The following is a 21,881-nucleotide window of genomic DNA, read 5'->3' as shown; positions in this document are numbered from 1 at the left end:
AGTCTCCTCAAGGCATAAAACTAACAGTGGAGTCTCTAGGTCAAAGAATATAGTTTATAATCTGTAGAATGGTTGTACTGGTTCACAGTTCCACCAGCAATGCACTAGTGTGCTTATATTCTCACAACCCCTTCAGCATTTACTGTTCCTATCTTTCATCTCTTTTTCAATTTGCAGAGCATGAGATAAAATCTCAAGATTGTTTTGATGTGTTTCTCTTTTTAGTGATGTGGAGCATTCTTTCATGTTTTTATTCATCATTTATAATTCTCCTTTTAAGAATTCCACTGAATTTTAAGTGGCTCTCTCCTTTGCCTCTATCATCTTCTGTCTTGTGTCTTAATTATTTTTTGTACCTGTCATTTCCCTCTTAGCAGATTGTAAGTATCTTGAAGGTGGGTACTATCATTTTTTATTTTTCTCTATCACCAGGTGATATGGGGCTTAATAAGTGTTTGTTCATAAATGAAATTGATCCAATGTTGTTCACTAATTGCTGTATTTCAGTTTGCTGTATTGCCTTTAAAAATAGAGGGATACCTATGAGACTTTAGAGCTGGCAGACTTCTTAGGGATCATCTGCCATAGTTTATTCATCTTATGGACAAGGAAAGTGGGACCCAGACAGGTGAAAGTGACTTATCCCGGCTTAAACAGATATTAATGGGTAGGCTAGGATTTGAACTTGGGTCCTTCTAATTCCAATACTTGTTATCTTGGTAATATGCCATTGTGCCTTAGCCAAAGGCTCAAAAATACCTACTTTTCCCTCGTCTCATTCCTCCCTTCTCTTCTTTGGAATCATTGCAACTTGAAGCAAATCAATGGATTTGTTTGCAGACTCTCCTGGCCCTGCAATTGTATGAATCAAAGGGCTTCCTGGAAGCAGTCATTTTCTGAGGCTGTTCTGAGCCCCCAAGGTCTGAGGGGTCACACATATCAGTTGAAATCCATTTGTAACCAGATCACTAAATTGGCATCTCTTTTTAAAGTAGCTTTTTCTGGACTCTGGGCCCCACTCTAGGCCTGAGGTTTGCCCTAAATGACAGGCAGAAAAGAATCATCCCTCGAGGGAAGTGTCTGCATGGAAAGCAAATTTTGGCTTCAAGAGGCAGCCTTATTAATATTATACTAAGAGAACTGGCTTTGGCACTGCAGATTCTCGATGAGGAAACCATCTGGCCTGTCCCGTGGCTGAGCTGGAGGCTTCTCTGTGGTCTCCCTCCTATCTCCCAACTCCTCTGGCCTTTGTGTGGACCTCTGAGGAGGAGGAGGAGTCCCTGCCCATTTGGGGTAGGGCTCTTGTTTTTCCCATAAAGTCTAGTTTTGTCTCCTTGAGTCACCTAGCCCTCCCTTTTAGCTCTGTCCTTTGAAGCCAGGTCAATCAAGTAGAATTCCTCCTCTGTGTGAAAATTGGAACCCAGGGATTGGTCTCCCCTTACCCTTCTCTAGGATCAACATCTTCCATTCCTTCTACTTACCATTGTATTGGCAAGTCAGAAAGCCTGGGTTCAAATCTTGCCATTTACCAGCTGCCTGACCCTAGATAGAAAGAGCAGTATGGAATAGGGGCCAGCAAGATGGTTCTGAAGTCAGGAAGGCTTGAGTTCCAGTCATTCCTCCCCCTTGTCGTGTTTGTGTGACCCTGGGCTTGTCACGTCTCCTTTAGGGGCTATCTGTAGGGAGCACTTGGAGACTCTTCAGGGATGGAGAGCAGCTGCATCTGCCCCAGATGAGGGAAAAAGGAGGCATGTTGTGGGCTGAAGGGTCTGGGGCAGTTACAGCCACCCTTCCTTTCAGCCCCCAATCAAAGGAACTAAGACGTGTTTCCTTACGTTGGTGCCCAAGGACAACTTCAGTTGTACTTAAACCGTGAGCTTCCTGAAGGCCAGAAGTGAGTGAGCCCTTGTTCTGGATTTGCCAGCGGCGACGAGGGTGAGTATCTGACCAGAGATGCTGGTGATAAATACTGTTGAGGGAATGCATAGGTGATGTGTCTTAGGGAAGCTTTAAAAGATTCGGTTCAATTCGGCAAACCCCAGTGAGTGCGTCCTGTGCTCTGGGCACTGCTGGTGCTGGAAGTTCTGGGACAAAAACCAGGCTGGAGTTGGTGGTGGCCACACGGGGTGTCCAGAGCCACAGAGCACGCAGCTGGGAGAAGAGGCCCGGCCTCCTGCAGATGCAGAGCAGACACGCTCCCCAGAGAACGAGCCCCCCAAACTGGACCCATAGCTTGCTTTCTTGCATAGTGTGCTGTACATTAATATGTTTTGATAGCGAGCTGTGCCTTAATCACTTGGTCCCCCAGAGGTTGAGCTGGACATGATCGGTGGTAGAAAAGAAGTGGGTTTCAGATCTTCAGATGCCTACAGAGCCTGTGGTCAGCCTTTCTGCTCTCCCCCAAGTGACTTCTGGCCACCTTCCTCCCTTGCTCACCCTGAATTACGTGCTGCACCAAACAGACGTACTCATGTCATGGTCCAGCTGGCGAGACCTCGAGAGCTTGTCAGGTCCAAACCCTTCCTTTGGCAGAGGAGCAATCAGGCCCTTCCCAAGGTCTCTCTGAAGGCAAGGTCTGTCTTTCCTCTTGCTCTTGCCGGGGCCCAACTACTTAACAAATGCTGGTTGGATTGGATCTGGAACCATGAGTTTGCAGGTCACCCAGTGGATGTTGTCAAAGCCGACTCTCATCTAAGGCGAGCAGCCTGGTGCAGCCAAAGGAATGCTGGCCCTAAGGCCAAGCGTGTGCCCAGCTTTTAGTTCCACTGCATGACCAAGGGCCACTATAGCCTCGTGGAACTTGGGTTTGTTTCTCTGAAACGTCAGGGTTATTCTAGATGGCTTCAGGGGTTCCTCCAGCTCAAGATTTGTGATCCTCTTCTGTTCCCATCATCTTATAGCAGAGCTGATTCTCATCAAGGTCAGTGACTTGGCCAAAGTGACGTATCATGAAGTAGCAGGGCTACAATTTTAACCTATTTCCTTTAACTTGCACTCCCATGACCTCCTGGGAAGGCCGTCCAAAGCAGGGAGGAGCTGCCTCCTTGGATTAAGAGCTCCTCATCCCTGGCATAGGGAAGAATTAGGCATGAATCCTCCATGGAGCGATATCAGGAACTGTGGCAGTGACCCACTCTGCCAGTGGGTGGATAACTTGCCATGGAATCATCTTATACAGGTCTTCTCTCTGGTTGGGCCCACTTTCTTTCCTGACAGTTCCCCAAGAAGGCCTGAAGAATTGAAACAAATAAAGATGCTGCCAGGCTAGCAGGCTTGTCCCCTGGCAGCAAGAATACATTCCACTAGGCACCTGACCCCTTCTTGAACTCCTCTTGCTTACTTCGCCTCTAGTTGAGAAATGAAATCTCAGTTGTTGGGAATGTCTTAGAAGGATGGAGGATGGAGATTTGTGGGACAGCTGGTCACCTCTAACTGGTGGAGATGGGAAGGATTATCTCTTCTCCCTTTGACACTGTTAGTGAAACCCAGTCAAGGGTCTTTAAGACAAGGACTTGAACTTGGACTAAACTGAGAGTATAAATGGAAAGGATATGTGGGACTTGGTACTGAAAGGCACGTAGTGAGTTAGTGGCTGACCCAAATGTAGAGTCTAGACCTGCCTCCCAAGCTATCATTGCTCCTTCCCTTTTCCATTCCCTCTCCATCCTTGCTGTGCCCCACTTTTGGGTTTTGATGATTGTAATTAACCCCCTTTTTTCTCAAACTAATTGGAGTGGATGATGTGGCTTGAATCTGATTGTGGCAGTCACATTGTGTGAAATGTCCATGAATCCCCCTGAGGGAATAATGATAATAATAATTTTTAAAAGCCCAACCTGGAATGCAAACAGGCTTGGGCTGTTTACTTGTAGGTTCACAGCCTTGTGAAAATACAGCCAGCTGAATTATGTAATTGCAATGAAAATGGCTTCAGCTTTCAAAGATTGTTTTTGCTCTGCTTTTTAGCCTAGGGCTGTTGTTCCAAGGCCAAATATACTTGCTTCTGCTGGGTTAGGGGGAATGCTAGCCTACATCCACATCTTAGATCAGAGATCTTTCAACTTTAATGAAAAAGACTGTCTGTCTGTCATCCCTTGCATCTATGGCCTTTCCTTTCTGTTTTCCTTTTTGTTTCCTACATAGATTTAACTCTCTTCCCCATAGCTCCTATTGAGAGTGGGAGTCATTTCAGAGGTCTCCTATAGAGGTGATCATTTTCCATCCCTAACTCAAAAATAATCAGTGGACCATTATTCTCTAGACTAGGATACAAATTTCTTAGCTACATAGGCATGGGCTACCATAGCTTGACCCCACTGTACTTTCTGAACTCATTTCATGTGGTTCCACTAACTCTTTCCCAATTTGCCTTTTAATATCCCTCATCAACCAACCTTCCTACCTCTTCCCTTGCACATATGCTTGAAGGTCTAGAGACACTGGCCTTCTCCCCACATGTAACACTCCATCTCTTGAGTCAGGGGAATTTTTACCAGCTCTTCTCTGGACCTGGAATTCTCTTCTTCCTCAGCTCTGCCTCTTGTTCTTCCTGTCTTCTTCAAGGCTTCGCTAAAATTTCACTTTCTGCTAGAGGCTGTTGCAGATTCCCCCTTAATGCTAAGGTCTTAGTTCTGAGATTCTCTCTCATGTATACTATATATATTTGCGTGTAATTTTTTTATATCCTCCCACTTAGAAAGGAAACTCCTTGAGAATAGAACTGTTTTTGCCCTAATATAGTACCTGGCACATAGTAAATACTTAATAAATACTTGTTGACTAAGTGACTAAAGGCTACATTCTGTCACTCATTTCTGTGCTTCTGCATAAACTGTCCTCTGTGCTTTGATTATACTTCTTCCTCACCTTAGCTTACTTAACTCCAAGGATCATCTCAGGTGCACTTCCTCGGTGATTTCCTCCAGTTTTTCTGTCCCTTCTTCCTATAATTGCTACTCATTTACTTATCTGTAATCAGTGACTGTGATCAGTAGAACACACCACGATAGGAGGAGTCTGGAAAACATTGACTCTAGAGTGAAGAGACTTGTTTTGTTGGCTTTAGAGGGCAGAAATGGCAGGCAGAAGTGTGAGTGTATGGGGCTGGTTGGAATGAAACAAGTAATAAGCATTTATATAGCACCTACTATGTGCCAGAGGCCAACTAGTTTATTTTAAGGAAGACCTTCTCTAATAATCAGAAGCTATTGACATGTGAAATGGATTCCCTGCAAAGTAATGGGCTGTCCTTCACAGGAAGTCTTTTAGCAAAGGCTAAAGAACTTCTTTTTAAGGATCTTTGAAAGGAATTTTTATTTAGTTACATCATGGCAGGGGTCCCTTTCAATTTTGATATTAGTTGATCAGTTAGTAAAAGCACCTGCTATCTGCCAGGCACTGTATTAAACTGTGGGGTTAAAAATAGAAGCAAAAGACAGTCCCTGTGCTCAAGAGGCTCACAGTCTAATGAGGAAGACAACAAGCAAAAAGAATATGGGCAAAGAAGTTCTCTACAGGATAAATGGGAAATAATTGAAAAACGTAAAGTTAGGAAAATTGGGAAGGTTAAAGTTAGGACTTACCTTTTTAGTCTCTTCCTCAGTTAGTTAGTCGATTGAATTTGGGTAAATCTGAATAACAATAATGTTGTTGGATATTTCTCCCTCTTTATATGGTTTACAAAAGTGCTTTCTATATACTTCTTAACTTGATCCTTAATAACCCTATGAGGTAACTAGGTAGTCTGTCCAGATATTATTTTATAGGAGAGGAAAATGACTCTAATTGACCGGTAGTAATACATCTAGTAGTCAAAGTCCAGAATTGAATCTAGCTCTTCCTCTTTAAATAAAAAATCATCTCTGAGTTCTCCTTTCATTCTTGAGAGTCTTTGATTCCTTTGCTTTAGGCAAGCTCAGGGAATTTCTGCTTCGAGCACTGGAACTCCAGATTCGGAGACGGAAGGGAGTAGCAGGGAGGGGGTAGCTTTGCTCAGTTTAGGGCACATGGAGCTTGGCAATGCTGGCAAATGGTGGGAGGGATAAAAGTCAACACATTTAACCATTGCTGGAACCGTCTTGCTGGACTCATTGATGCTTATCATCAGATGGCATGGTAAAGTATAGGGTAAGAAGGGGCCATGGGGCTGTGGACACTGGATCAAATATTGGGAAGGTGGAGAAATCCTGGCTCTTTCAACCCTGTAGTGAGAAGAGGAAAGACATTTCTTTATGGCATCAAAAGCATTGGTCTTAAGGTTAGGAGACAAGAATTTGAGTTCCAGCTCTGATGTAAGCTATTTGTTTGACTTTGGGCCTTAGTTTCCCCAGTTGTAAAGTGGGCGACATAAACATATTCCCTACCTCAAGGATGTTGTTGCTGGGTAAGGGAGCCTGTAGATTTGAGAAACTGGAAGAAGCAGTTCAGAGTGCCCACGTTGGAGTCAGCTAGGCCTGGGTGCAAATTCAGTCTCAGGATAGATTTGTGTGGCGGGGGAAGATTTTGAGACAATTACATACAGTGTTTGTCTTATAGAGTTGGTGCAAAGCTCAGATGAGTAATAGATGTCAGTTGCTCTGTAGAAACTAGAGCCCTGTGCCAGGGATTCCTTCATGGGGTGGGAGGTTGGATCAGATGCCTCTGACGCGGCTTCAAACTCAATTCAAGCATTCTCAGGTCCATCCCCTTTATCCCTACCTTTGGCTGCTCCAGACTGCCTTCCATGCAGGAGTTGGAGAAATGTGGGGAAATTACAAGGAAAAAAATCAGTGGGGAAGAAAATGAGCTCCTACTCTCTGGGTGTATTTAAGCAAAGGTGAGGTGGTTAGTTGCTTTAGTTTGAAAAGTGTGGCTGCTTCTTAGGATGAGATAAGTTCTTGTTCCCCTTTGTATGATTGTGATGCTTTATGTTGGCATCATTGCACTTGAAAATGGTCTCATTTGTAAAACCTTAAGATCACATGTGAATTTCTCTGTTTATCTTTTAAAACTCCTCACAGCCTAATGCCAGCCACCTAATTTTTCACTGGACGTTACTTCCTCTGCCACACAATTTTGATTGCGCCCAGTGCCTTCTGTCTCTTTCTCCCTCACAGTGCTCCAATATCCTGTCTCTATACCTTTGTCCTGGCTGTCCTTTTGCCCTCCTTGCTCTCAGTCCTAGAATCCTCACTGCTCTGGCGTGGTAGAATCTGGAAGAACTTGTCTATTCCTTGACTGACCTTCAAGGACCTAGGGTCACCTCCCTACTACAGTGAAACATCAGAGGAGCACACCAGTACAATCTATTTTTTTATTTTCCCTACCTTCAGGAAATACGTTTATCTTTTTTTAAATAAAATGTTTTGCTGAATAGGAGGTTACATTGGAGTTCATAGCAGAAACTGCATGTGGCAATTGTAGTTATTCTAAGTGGGCTCCGACCCACATAGGAAGCAGAGCCTTTATCCTTCAAATGAGGTCTATTTGAGAGAGGGGAGAATGCAAACAAATTTCTAGATATTACCCTAGTGCTTCCCCCCCTCCCCAAATTGCAAAAATTTGTTTTGGTAGATCTGTGATTTCATTCGTGTGGGTATTACTGATGCTGGTGGTCATCTACCTATGCTTTTTTATCCATGTGATTCTTGGCCATATCTTTCCATAAATGAGCCACACTGAAGACCTTTCCTTTTGGTCTTTTAATTTCTTAAAAATTTCATGGATCAGTGAAGTACTTACTTGGGCTGTTACAGCTCTTCATCACCTTGCCCCGTTGGAACTGGGGAGTTCATTCATTCATTCAGTCATCATTTATTCTCTGCCAGAACTTTGCTTGGGATTCAAAAGCAGAAACAAAGTGGTCTTTGTCCTCCAGGAGCTTGCATGGTTCTGTCGAAGACTACCATTGTCCAGAATGTGATGTGCAGGTGAAAGGCACTCTTGGATCGGGTGTGGGGGTTGCCAATCTATTTCTTGAACAGACACTGTGGATGGGTAACAGGCTGGATCCAGAATGGAATAAAGGAAAGAAGGAACTGGATTTAACTTGGGAAACTGTATAATGCCTTCAGTAATTCCTGCAATATAAGTCCCAGCTTAATGATACCAGCATTCTTCCAGGGAAGCTCTGGGTCTGGGAATCACAGACTACCACAATCTCTGAAAAATTAAAATTGAGGGCAAAAAAGATCAATTATAAGAGACTCAAGATAAGATTGTTAAATGGGCGGCGAGGTGGCACAGTGGATAGAGTGCTGGCCCTGGAGCCAGAGGGCCTGCGTTCAAAAATAGCCTTAGACAGTTAACATATACTAGGAAAGCCACCCAACCTCAGTTGCCTTGGTCTCTCCCCTTCTCCCCCCCCCAAAAAAAAAAAAAAATTTCAAGTTGTCCTGAAGGACAGTGGAGAAGTACTATGGTCATAAAATGTATACCACATGCTGCCAACCAAGGATCATGCCCAAGCAATGGCCATACAATATGTCTTTATGAGGCACCAGACTGGAAAAGGACAGGGGCCAATCCCAGAGAACTCGTGTGTGTGTGTGTGTGTGTGTGTGTGTGTGTGTGTGTGTGTGTGTGCGCGCTTTCTGTTGGTTATTTTGTGATTGTATCAGCTTCAGAAAAAAACACCCAACATAACAGGTACCCCCATAGGAGGACTGACAGGAGGTGGACAATGTCACCCTGGCTGAGGTCCTCTCTGCCTCAGAGGGAATGCCCACACAGCTAAGACCAAGATTCTCCAGAGTATTCACATGGAGGCCACTGTTGTGGAATTTAGACCCATCTTGTTTTTTCTTCTCCAGCCCTGACAGAACTTCACTTTTCAGCTTAGGCTGCTTATTGCTTTGCTGCCTCTCACCATATCATGAGACAGGATGGAAAACTTCTCTTAGGAAGGGCATAAGAGCACTGCTGCGATATTTTCAAGGAAGTAAGGTAATGGAATGAAGAGGGCAGGGTTAAGTGCCAGCTGTCTTTGGCCTCCATAAATGGGGACTAGATTTGGTTGAAATCATTGACAAGTTATCTCTGTCTTGTTCTTCCAGGTAGCATAATAGTAATAATGATGATAGCAGTAAGAAGAAGAAACAAAATTTGTACAATACCAGGTTTATTCTGTCTCTTTGGAACTATAAAATGAATTGTAAAAAATTTGGAAAGTAACTTAATAAAAAGCTTTACAATATTAACAGAACATAGTGCTCATCCTCCTGACAGAAAGATGAATAATTTTTTACTGAAAAGGAGGAAGATTGATAAATGTGCATAGAGCGCGATAGAAAGGTTAAAAAAAATGGTGAAATACTTTTTTGAATAAGCAGGCATCATTTCACATTGTTACTGTTGTTGTATATTCACTTGTTTCACTCATGAAACTTTGTGACCTCCTTTGGGGTTTTCTTGGCAGAGATGCTGGAGTGGTCTGCCATTTCCTTTTCCAGCTCATTTTACAGATGAGAAAACTGAGACAAACAGAGTCAAGTGACCTTCCCTGCGTCAAATAACTAGTCATTGTCTGAGGCTGTATGTCATGAGGCTCATGAAGATGGAGTCTTCCTGGACCGGTGGTAAAAACAGGTCTGTGCCCTTGGATTGGTTAAGTGTACTAAATGACTTTCCTCTTAGTGGTGCCTGTGAAGCCACTAAGATCCAAGAGTAGAGTCTAAAATCCTGCCGCGAGCTGCATGCCTATGACTTGAGCCAACTGTACATTGACCAGGAAGCATCAAAAAAATGATCACACCATGCAGATTTGTCATAAGGAACTCAGCCCCTAGTGAGGAACATAGATTATACAAGCAAGAGTAAGAGCAACATATCTGTCACCGTATCCTGCCAAAGTTCAGGCCCTACTACAGGCCTCGCAAGGTGTGTTCTGTTAGTGCTCTGCAATCCAGGTACTGACCTCCTTATCTTAGGCAGAGCATTTTCTTTGACTGTCCTTGTCTGTGCCTGAAATTCTCTCCATCCCCTTTTCCTCTTCTCTACCTCCCAGTTTCCTGGCTTCCTGAAAATCTCAGCTATCGTCAGCTTCTGCACGAAGACTTTCCCTATCATCCTTAATCTTAGTGCTTTCCCTCCCAGATTTCCCCCAGTTTATCATATATACATATCTTATTCATGGAGTTGTTTGCCTGTAGTCCCCTTCATTGGATTTTTTGAGGACAGATGTGGTTTTTTGCCTTTCTTTGTGTCAGTGCTTAGTACAGTGCCCAGCACACTGTAGATTTTTAATAAATGTTAGATTGACCAACATCAAAATATTCATCTTCTAGGAACTGACACATGGCAAATCCTCATTTTACATATAGAGACCTTAAAATATCTGAGATAACCAGCCCTCCATAGGCAACATTCCCATGAATTTAACCAAGTAAACTTTCCCAGACACCTGGATGTCACTTTGATTAATAAAAGCCTAAGAATAACATTTTGATAGATGGTGCCATCCCATATGCTCATAATCTTCACTTTACATGGAATAAAAAGCTTTCCTTATATAGAGACATGATTAAGGAGATGAAAATTACTGAGAACAGGCCTAGAGACTTGTATTATCCTTGCTCAGGCCTTTTGGCTTCCTTGAAGAAGCCTTCAGCAGATGAGCTAGTGAGCTAATTCTTTACTCAACTTCAGGAAGCAGCTATTTTCTCAATTATGCAATAGCTCTCTGGACTGTAATAGAAAGGATTATTAACAGGAAAGTGACTTGTTCCAAACTATTACTATCTGAAATTAAAAAAAAAAATGAGAAAAATATTGAATTTTTTAAAATTAAAAGATTTTTGAAAATTTAAAAATATTAAAATTTTTGAAACATTTTTTAAAATTTAAAAAGATTTAAAATTTTCCAAAAGGTTGAGAAAAATGACAGTAGCAACAATAAAAAATAAATTCCTCTTTCTATAGCTTTTTAAGGTTTGCAAAAGCCCTTCCCTCCAAATACCTCTGAGGAATTAGGTCATGAATGTGTTATCTCTGTTTTTATACGGTGGGAAATAAGTTCAGAGAGGTGAGATGATTTGTCCACAATTACCCAACAGCTAATAACAACTGACTTCCAAGTTTATAGAACAGTTATAAGGTTTGCTTGTTTGTTTTTTAACTTATTTCAGTTGTTTTTCACAATTCTGTAAGGTAGTAGCCTTATTACCCTCATTTTATTGATGAGGAAGCTAAGGATAAAAAAGTACAAAAGTACAATGACTTGCTCATAATTACACAAGTAGTCAGTTGGAGTCCTGGGATTTGAACCCAAAGCTTCTGACTCCTAAGTCCAATAATCAGTTTCAGTGATGCTCTGCCATGGGCACAAAACTGTCCCTCCCAAAGGTTTGAATTATATACTCGACCCAGGGGGTATTTCACTTGCCAGGGTTTTTCTGGAGTCACAGAATCCTAGTTAAACAGGACTTTGAGATCAGAGAATTTCTGATCCAGTGCATTACCACAACCAGACCCTTTACTAAAGTCCTCCTAGGAGTGATCTTCCATCTGCTCTCAGATGTTCTTGGTGAAAGGGATGGAGTTGAGATAACCTGATCCATATTTTGGAACCCCAGTTATTAGGATTTTTTCCTTAATTTTTAGCTGAAATCAGCTCCTTATAATTTAAAAAAAAAATTTTTTTAACCTACACAATCATCAACAGAAATAAATATTAGGATGCAGAAAAAATAGTAAAGATGATAGTTCCAAAACTTTGAATTTCTTATGTGACTTTTTAAAAGGTGTATTAAATTAAACAAAGTAATTACAAAATTACTCCTTTTGTGCTACTTTCTGAATTTCTTTTTTTTTTCTTGTATTTTAAAAATGTCTTATAAGTGTTCTCTCTGTTTTTTAGAATATTTTAGAATATAGAAATATATTTGATATGACTTCACATGTATAATCTAAATCAAAGTGCTTATCTTCTCCAGGAGTGAGGTTCTAGAACTAGAAATTCAGAAAAAGGGGAGAAAAAAAGATTATTCAGAAAATGTTATATGCAGTTGGGAAATGTTTAATGAGATAAACAAAATAAGATAAAATGTAATTGCATCCCTCTCTCTCACAATAAACTAATTCTACTTTTCCCAACTAATGCTTCCTTCTAACAAGTGAGTGTAGAAAAGTCAAAAATAAAAGTAATATATAAAGATCGCATCTCATTACATCCCTCTAGTTTCACACTTCTGCATGCTTTATTGTTAGTCTTTTAAATGTCTGATTGGTCACTGCTTTGATTAGTTATTGAGGTCTTTACCTATTAATTTCACCATGTAAATTGTTGTACTAATTCTGCCCATTTTACTCTGTTTCAGTTCATATAACTCTTGCCAAGTTTCTCTGAATCTACCATGGTCAGTCAGTAAACATTTATTAGACCCTAGACACTAGACATCGATATTCGAGCATATTTTTTTTACCCTAAATTGTTCAGCCATTCTCCAATCAATAGACTTTTACTTTGTTTCCATTTTTTGTTTGTTTGTTTGTTTCTACAAACTATCTTTCTATAAGTATTTTTTGTACTTAGTGATTTTTTACCTCCTTGGAGTATCTACTTAGTGGTGCTTATACTCTAATGTCTTTGGGGTGTGATTCCAAATGGGTCTTCATAATAGTTAGGTTTTCTCACCTCCATCAGTTATACTTGTGTGTGACTTTACCTCTTTCATGTATAGAATGCAAGCTCTTGGACATTGGAGACTGTTTTTACTCATGTTTTTGTGACTCGGGCTCCTAGCACCATGCCTGGTACACATTAGACATTTAATGTTCGTTGAATAGAGGCCGGTGGAGCCTGATGTCAGGAAATACAAGTTCACGTGTAGTCTCTCACTAGCTTATTAGCTATGTGATCCTAGGTAAATCACTTAATTCTGCCTCAGTTTTCTCATTTGTAAAATAAGGATAATAATAACATCTATCTTCCAGAGTTGTTGTGAGGATCAGGTAATATAAATATAAATAATTTGTAAAGTTCTCAGCACAGTATCAGGCAAATAGTAAGCACTATATAAATGTTAGTTACCACTACTAGTACTACTACTATCTGGCCAGACAGAACAAAGCTAATTACATTTCTTAACCATGAAAAGCTTTTCAGATTCTAAAAGGCGATGATTAAATCTCCTCTACAGCCAACATCCTGAATCCCTTCATAGTCCTGATTTTCCTCTCCCAGAGTATGGTCTCAAATGTAGAATGAATTTCCAGTGAGAAACTTCCTCTGATTAACTTTTAATTTAACTATTAGTTTCCTGAGTCTATGAGAAGATAAGGAATTTTGTTGTAAGGGAAGAGATTTCAACTGGTTTTAAGGAAAGACTTCCCAGTCCTGAGGATGATTACTAAATACAGGAAAGCTTTCTCAGAAATGATCCCTGATCTGCCCTTAACTTCTGAAACTGCTTAAGTCACTTCCCTTCCCTGGCCTATGTGAGGGAGCCCAAAGTCAAGACTTCTTCTACCCTCTCATTTTAAAAGATTTTCATTCTATTACAGTGGAGTTTCATACCCATGCCCATTTCATTACTTTTTAAAAAAAAAAAAAAAACGAGGTTGATTCCTGACTGTCTTGTGTTTATTTGTAACTTAAGAACATGAGGGCCGTGGTACTCAACCATTCTTAGACTTGAGGAGGGGAGGATAAAAGACCTTGGACTAGCAGCTAAAAATACAAAACCATTCCCACAGAGCTTCCATGTTTACAAAGTGCTTTCCTCACATCCATCTTTTAAGGGAGGAAGTTAAGCATTATTTTATTTATTCATCTTATGAATGAAGTAGCATCTTCGCTGTTAAGTGCCTCATTCTAGGAGGTCACACAGCTGGTGAATGCCGGTGCCAAGCCCAAATGCAGGGATCTTGACTCCGGGACCAGTGTTCTTTCTGTGCCAAACTGCCAAAGGTTGCCTAAGTAGAGCACGTTCCCAAACACCAGCCTCAAATAATTAGGAAGATTATCTTCACTTGAGATAAGAAATCACTGAAGGGCTTCCTACTCCTTTAAGTCATTTATTTATCTGGGACACAGTACTCTGGACCCTGTTGTCAGTAAGTAGTCTGGGGATCCCTAGCCTCGTTGGGCACTTCCTGGAGACCCTCAGGCAAAAACTGGCTGGATGTTTGTCAACTCTCTTGTGGAGGGGCTTCTTTTTAGACTTGGATTGAACTAGATGGGTTCTGAGATCCCTTCCAATTCCAGAATTGTGTGATTCTGTTAGGAAAAGGATCCTGAGAACAGGGATCAGAGCAGCCGTGGTCTTTGTGGTCCAAGAAGTCTCTATTAGTTGTCCCCGGAGGCCTGGGGAGGAGGAGGAGGAGGACTCCCTCCCATCCCCCAGACAGAAGCCACGGTGACAGCTGGCCTCCTTGAGTTCTCGGATGGCCAGCCCTCTTGACGGGAAGACAGACGTCTCTCGTGGCAGCTTGCCAGAGGAAGAAAAAAATCAAGGGTTTTTTTTTTTTTTCTTCCCCTTTGCTACCCCTTTATTGGCTACCGCAGGAGCAGCAGCTGTAGCAGAGTTGCAGGGCAGGCCCCGGCCTGGCATTGAGCTTGAACCTGCAGAGCTTTATTCTTTCTGACTGTTTCTCCTCTTCAGAGCTTTATGGAGTGATGGGAATGGAGAGGAGGGTAACCCACAGTCTGCTTGCAGCTTTCACAGCTTGGACCAAGGTAATGTGGTGACCTCCCTGAGCCCTAGTTCTGAGCCCACTGCTCTTGCTCACAAGAATATAAAGGAGAAGCGAGGACAGCCCATGTTGGACCATTCCATAAAAACTGCTCCACGTTTAGTGGGGCTGTGTTTCATGGGATGGATAGCTTTTGGTGCAGGGAAAGGAAGTTTGACAAAAGTTTCCTGGATGGTACTTTAGGGGACTTTTGCAAGGTGGTCTTTGTTCCACCAGCTCTGGCTGTCCTGGCCAATCCCAGGGGGCCTCCACAAAGCTGACCCAACAGATTTCCTGACTTGAGAATTCTGCAACACATCCCACTTCAGTTTGGGTCCAAATGGGTTTTTTTTCCTAATTGCTTATTCCTTGGTTTCATGCTTAACATTTGCCATTATGTGTGCATCCGTTACAGAGGCAATCTGAGGGTACTAGGCTTGGAGCAAAAGCCCTGATGATTTAAGTCTGGCAGCTTCATTCTCACCATGAGCAGGGATGAGTGGCCTGGCAGTAGGCGATACTGCCTATCAAGGCAGGAGAGGCTCTTTGGGTCAGCTTCTACAGGTTGTGGTCTTGCATCTCAGTACTGACTTCCCCAAAGGAGGAAAGAAGGGTTTGGCTCTCAAGGAACAGTCTGGTACAGTGGGAAGAGTACTGGTTCTGGATTCATTGGTGTCAAGTTCAAACCTTGCCTTTGGTTCTTTTTACCCATGTAATAACTAAGCAAGTCACTTCACTTCCCTGGATCTCAATTTCCTCATCTGTAAAATGAGAGGGTTGAACTAGAAGGCCTTTGGGTTTGTTTTCGGGTCTAGATGTCTTAATAACTTTCTGCACTTATTTTAGTCATTTGCTAAAAGAGGATAATAATGTACTTGCCTTGCCTGTTTCATGGAATTATGCTGGGGAATTCAGTGCACAGTAGACCTAGAAGCTTCTAGAGGATAGAAACTTGCTTTAGTTTTGTATCCTTAGTGCACATAGTAGGTGCATAATAAATACTTTAAATTAAATCATGAGGGCATCACTTTGTAGTTATAAAGAAGGTTTTCTCCTTAGTCTAAATTTGATTTGCACTTTGCTTTCTTTGCCCAAAGCCAAGTTTTCTTGTCATTTGGCTCGGGTTTCACCTGGAGAATTTTGAGCCCATCTAAAGCAGTCGATTTTCAGATCAACATGGAGAATTGAAAAAGGAATAAGCATTTATTAAATGCCTATTTTGTGCCAGGCACTTTGGATATCTCATTTGAGCCTCACAGCAGTCCTGCGAGTAAGGTGGTGCTGTTGTCCCCATTTTCCATAGGAGAAAACCAAGGCAAACAGGTTAAATAACTTGCCCCAGAGTCTCACAGCTGTTAAGTGTCTGAGGCTGGACTCTGGTCCCAGCGCTCTTTCTACTGGGCCATCATACTGCCTAGGAAAGAACTTATTAACAACTTGAATGTGCAAAAATGGAAGTATTGATTTTATAGCCAGTAAGCTATTTATGGAAGTATTCTTGCCAAGACTGGATTTTCCCTTGTTGGGGATGTGATAAAGGGGTTATTCCAACTGCTTTCAGAAATTTCTTCCAATTCTTTTTACTCCACAATTCTAAGGACCTTCCTTCACCTACCTACTTGGAAACTTCCTTGGAGTAGGACAATATGGCTAAGGGTGGGTCCCTGCATGGGCCCAGCCCTAGGAAAGTAAGAATGACTCATCTCTGAGTACCATTGTATTATTAGGGGAAGAATGGTATACCAGTATTAGTACAGCCTGCTCATTTTACAGAAGAGTGAAAGATTTAAATTTGAATTACCCAGTTTTACTATTTCAGTCAGTCAGCAAACATATAGTGTTAGTTATATACCAGGCACTGTGCTGAGTTCTAGGGTACAAAGAAAGGCAACAAAGAAAGGCAAAAAACATTACCTGCTTTGTAAGTGATTACAATGCAGTGGGAAAGACAAACAATTATGTACAAAGAAGATAGAGACAATAAATTAAGGATCATCTCAAGGGGAGGACACAAAAATTAAGGAGGCCTGAGAAGTTTCTTGGTGAAGATGGGACTTTAGCTAAGATTTGAAGAGAATTACTATCAATTTATTTTACCTCTCTGGGCCTCAGTTTCCATCTCTATTAAATGACAGTAAGACCAGCTAGGTGATGAACTGAATAAATCACCAGGCCTTGAGTCAGGAAGACCTGAATACAAATCTCATATACTTACTAGCTGTAAAACCCTGGTCAAGTCACTTAATGCCTCAGTTTTCTCATCTGTAAAATAAGCTGGAGAAGAAAATAGTAAATCACTCCACTATCTTTTCCAAAGAAAACTCTCAAAAGGGGTCATGAAGAGTCAGACACTACTGAAAAATGACTAAACAAGAAGACCAGATGATCTCCTTCACTTCCAAGACTTTAGATTTACAGAATTCAGATTGAGACTTAGAGACATATGGCCAGTCTTCTACTGCCCACACCTTTCTTTGTTCCTCACATTAGACAAACGTCCCCTTTTTTGGGAAGGGCAGAAGCTTGACCAAGACTTTATTATCACAATTGTCCAGAAATTAACTTCAGAATTAGCTTTCCCTCAAGAGGAGTCCAAGTGCTTCCTGCCTTCCCTAGGAGATTAGACAGGTGATCTGATTTGAAGGAAGAATTTAAAGAGATCATTCTACACAGAGATTTTTAGAGGCTAGATAGATAGCCAGACTTGTTTCTGTGTTTGTGGTTTGGTTAGAGAAGGATTGGTACTAAGAGAATAGGAGTGGTACTTGTGGGACCCTCGAGCCGAGGTTTGCAGGCAGCTTTTGAGTCCTTGAATGTTCAAGTCAGAGTGACCTTCCAGAAGACTTCTAATCCATACAGCCAAAGAAACTGAGGCCAGGAGGGGGAGGCTGGGGAGCAGTGGGGGTGGGCAGGTGGGGGGACTGGGAGTAGAGGTTAGGAATCCAGGTCTCCTCTGACACTTAATTACCCTAGTGGACCTCATTTTCCCCAGCTATAAAATGCTGTTAAGGTCCCTTTCCAGCATTCATGTGACTAGCTCAAGGTCATGCATTAAGTTAGGGGTGTCTGTCAGAATTGGATTGTGAGATTTCTGAATCATCCTCTTCAGTATTGTCACTTAAAGTGCTTGTTTCAATATTTGTCTTCTGTCGGTCTCATTTTTTTAAAAAAGATGCCAACTTTCACACATCTTTCTGTGTATCTTTGTTTCTCTCTGTATCTCTCTCTATGTCCGTCTCAGTTTATCTCTGTCTTTTTTTGTCTGTCTCTCTCTCTCTCTGTTTCTCTCTCTCTCTCTCTCTCTCTTTCTCTTTCTCTTCCCTCTCCCCCTCTCCTTCCCCTCTCTGTCTTTTTCATTGTCTCTCTCTGTCTCTGTGTCTCTCTGGGTCTGTCTCTCTGTTTCTCAGTCTGTCTCTGTCTTTCTCTGTCTCTTGTCTCTCTTCTGTCTGTCTGTCTCTCTCTGTGTGTGTCTTTCTATGTCTCTGTCTCTCTCTTTTCTGTCTCCTCCCTCTCTTTCTATGTCTCTGTCTCTCTCTTTATCTTTCTCTCTCTTTCTCTGTCTGTCTCTCTCTCTCTGTCTCTGTCTCTCTGACTCTCTGACTCTCTGTCTCTGTCTCTCTCTCTCTCTGTCTTTCTCTTTCTCTTCCCTCTCCCCCTCTCCTTCCCACCCCCCCAGAAGAAACTGGAGGCCAAAGTCTGGGGCATTGATTACCTGAAGGGGAAAGATGAAGGGGAAAGGCTGCCTGTGCCAGCAGGGGCCAGGTAGTTGGAGGCTTCATTTTTGTCCCACATGAAATCAAAGCCCATTGGAGAGGTCAGCTTTGTTTACAGTGTCTCGGCAGCTCAATTACACCACATACAGTAATTCTCATCACACTGCCGGTAATTTCACTGACTTACCAAGCACACATCATTTCCTGAAAGTCAGCCCTGGTCTTAGAGGAAGTAAGGTCTGAGGCTTCATGACTAAACAGCCTATGCAAATCTCCGTGCTTGTGGGAGAGCAGCCTTGCCTCTGTCCCCTCCCAAGCAGGGCTGCCACCTCAGGCTCCTCTCTCTCCCGGTCTGTTTTCTCTCTGTGCTTGCCCGGCCCTTGGCATGTGAAGGCTGATGTTGCTGCTGCTGTCATGATTGTATCTTTCCCCCTGCTCAGCTGTGAAAGGGGAGCCTGTCCTGTGGGTTCTCTGAGCCCAGTGCCCGTGTAGCATGGCCCAAATGCAGTTTTGGCTACAGTTCTCAGCACTTAACCAGGTAATCCTGTGCATGCTCCTGTCTCTCCTTGGACTTGGATAACAGAGTCTGGTTTCTGGGAGTAGGATATTGACCAGCAGGGCATTTTGGCAGTGCTGGAAAGCTGGTGCTCCCTGGAAGGTGTGTACCACTGTGCTTAGCACTGTACAGTGGCCACTTGAAACTCCTGTTTGCTAGTCTTAGAAACTTTCAGAAAAGGCAGGATTGCATGTGAGATGACATGGAGGCTGGAAACAACCGGGATTCTATCTCTGGCTCTTGCTTTGGAACTCTGTACAAATCACTTTCCCTTTCAGTGGGTGCCTCAGTTTCTACATCTGTTTGCTAAAACGAGGTCATTGAAGTAGGTGGTCTCTAAGGTTCTATGTTGTGTGTTCTAAGCTATCCTCTACTTCTGACTTCCTATTCAGTGAGTCTGCTCTGCCCTTTCCAGCCCTATTTGTCCCCCGCCTTGTCTTTCAAGCTCCTTTAATTAATGGTATTACTCTTGAACCGATTCTTTAAAAAAGATTGTCTGAGTTTGGCAGGAGCTGGAAGAGACACATAGATCTGGAAGAACAGAACTTTTGTAGGACCAACTGTGCTTGGACTTGTAAGGATTCTGCCTGAGATAGTTAAAAGAGAACACAGAAATCAAGAGAACTCATCATCCCATGCATTTCTTAGATCTAGTGGACTAGTTATATGGCTTGAAATAAATCACTTTCCCTCTAGGTCTAGCTTTCTCATCTGTTTCAAATAATCCTACGTACACAAAATATAGCTAGAAAGTTGCAAAGGAACATAGAGGGCATCTCATTCAAAGCCTTCATTTTACAGCTGAAGAAAATGAGGTTTCTAGGAGATTGGCTTGCCTGAAGCTATGGAGGGAATGCAAAATCTTGGCCTCTAGAGCTAGCCAGCACTTTCTACCAGACCATGGTGCCTTTTACTCTTGCCTATGGCACAGAGCTTTTGTGAGGATCAAATTGAATTTTCTGAAAGCACTTTATAAACTCTGAAGAGTTTCTATAACATTTCAGCATCCTCAGAGTCATCCACATACCTACCATCTCTCCCAACTCCTGTTGCAGGTCTTCCATGATTTAGGAGGTCATGGGACTGGAACTGTTCTCCCTGAATTCTTCTTGGTGATGAGCCCTTTTGTATTTAATGTGACTTGACCTCATCTACCAGATTATCTGGCTGGGTCGATGGTCTTTCTAAGCATTGTAGAACTGCAGGATCATCTTCAACCCAAGGGAAAGAAAAGTAGGGGGCTTGAGAAGAGCTCCACAAGTTGAGAATTGAGTTAGAATCTTTGGCAAATTCTAGTCTGCTGAAGTCCTAGAAAAGGGTCTTTAAACTATAGAATATGGATCACTTGAAAAAGTGAGAGTATTTTAGCTTAGATAAGAAAAAGCTGCCACAATTGTTCTCTTTAAATCAGAGAAGAAGGACCATCTTTGGTCTACTTGGCTCTAGAATTAGGAACTTTGGGCTGAGGGTTCTCACAGGGAGGAGATTATAAAGGAAAATGTTTTATTCAGAGCTGGAATAGTGAAATGGAATAGTGAAGTACTTATCATTAGAGATTTTCTATCAGAAATGTGTCAGATCAAGTCAACAAGCATTTATTGTGTGCCAAGGTACTGTGCTAAGCTGAGGGGACACACACACAAAAATGTGTTAGATAAATCATGAGGGAGATTCCTTCTAAGAGTTGGACTTGGTTGTCTTTAGGATTCAGGATCTGATATTCTGATTCTGAAAGATTTGAAATTTCTCTATCAAGCAAAAGGCCACTATTAAAAAAGTGTAAGGTCCACTGTTTTGAAATTAGCACTTGGATTCAGGAAGTTCTTGGTGCTTCTCTGAACCTTAGAATAATATGAATTTGCTACAGTCTCCTCTTAGATTTCCAGCTACTAAGCTGTTAGACTGCATTAGACAGAAGATATTCTTCTTTATCTTCCTCCCCTCCCCCCCAAGCCTAGGCACATAGTAGACCTCAGAAAATCCCTGTTGGTTCATTGGTTGATTTAACTACCTCAGTTCTCACTGTGGGTTAGAAATCTCAGCTCCTTTTCTTCCCCCGTCTTTCCAAAGAATGTTTCTTGTTTCAGGGTGCAAACTTTCCACATTTAATGTTTCTTTATTTTCACATGCTATTTTTGAATAACATGTTGCTTAGTTTGGAAAAACTGAAATAGCTTCAGCAGCTGCACTTTGGAAGAAAAATGATCTTGGCATCAAATCTCTGTGCCAGAAACACACAAAACTTCACCTTTTGTTCCTTGTATTTTTTTTTTCCAAAAGAAATAATATTAATCCATATTTCTGGAGCACTTTAATAAAGTATTTCTGTCTCAGTGCCCTGAAGTCAGGGAGGTCTCATGAGATTTGTTATCCTTATTTTATTAAAATTGAGACTCAGGTAGGTTATGGCATCCATCATAGGGTTTAGTTATTATTTTAAAAATTTAGATAGCACCTTGAAGTGGTCATATAATCTAGCCCTCTCCTTTCATAGAGGAATAACTGAAGCCCAGAAAACTAAAATGAATTGTCTGAAGTCACATTGTAGGGAATATGGAGCAATATTAGAATTAGAATCCAGGTGAGTCGACACCTTACACTGTGTTGCCTTTCTTTGTGGCTGGGTGTCAGAACCCAAATTTGGGTCTTACTTATTAAGGTCCAAATGCCAAGAAACTTTCTCCTATACTACCTTGGTGTTACAGGCAGAGGCATTCTTCCTCCCTCAAGCAGATTTCCTTGCTAGTTGTTTGTTAATTGTTGATATCTCTAATAGGGGGTGGAATGATTAGATCTTAGAGCTAGAAAAGACTTTTAGCTCTGTAGTATCATAGAGGCCTGAACTTAGAGCCGAGAGACATTAGATCCAAGCCTGGGCCCATCACTTACTTACAAGGTCTGTAAGTCTGAGTAGATGCCTTCCTTCTTCAAACCTCATTATCCTCATCTGCAAGATGAGAATG

General features: G+C 41.9%; 1 protein-coding gene across 4 annotated transcripts in view; it reads left to right on the top strand.

Annotated features, from left to right (window-relative positions):
* The window catches only part of SBNO2 (strawberry notch homolog 2), a 193,958-nt gene that overhangs the window by 106,213 nt on the left and 65,864 nt on the right, over nucleotides 1–21,881 (top strand). Inside the window, exon 1 of one of the 4 annotated variants that reach the window (XM_031948033.1) lies at nucleotides 12,911–14,653. The exons of 2 other annotated variants lie outside the window; for them this stretch is intronic. In XM_031948033.1, the coding sequence (XP_031803893.1) occupies nucleotides 14,594–14,653 (60 nt within the window). In that variant the 5' untranslated portion in view covers nucleotides 12,911–14,593. Of the gene's footprint in view, nucleotides 1–12,910; nucleotides 14,654–18,292; nucleotides 18,901–21,881 lie in introns of those variants that run through there. One more of the 4 variants, XM_031948035.1, reaches the window with a different exon arrangement.

Source organism: Sarcophilus harrisii, chromosome 1 (assembly GCF_902635505.1).
Source record: "Sarcophilus harrisii chromosome 1, mSarHar1.11, whole genome shotgun sequence".
NCBI lineage: Eukaryota > Metazoa > Chordata > Mammalia > Dasyuromorphia > Dasyuridae > Sarcophilus > Sarcophilus harrisii.
This window is presented reverse-complemented; position numbering and strand designations above follow the sequence as displayed.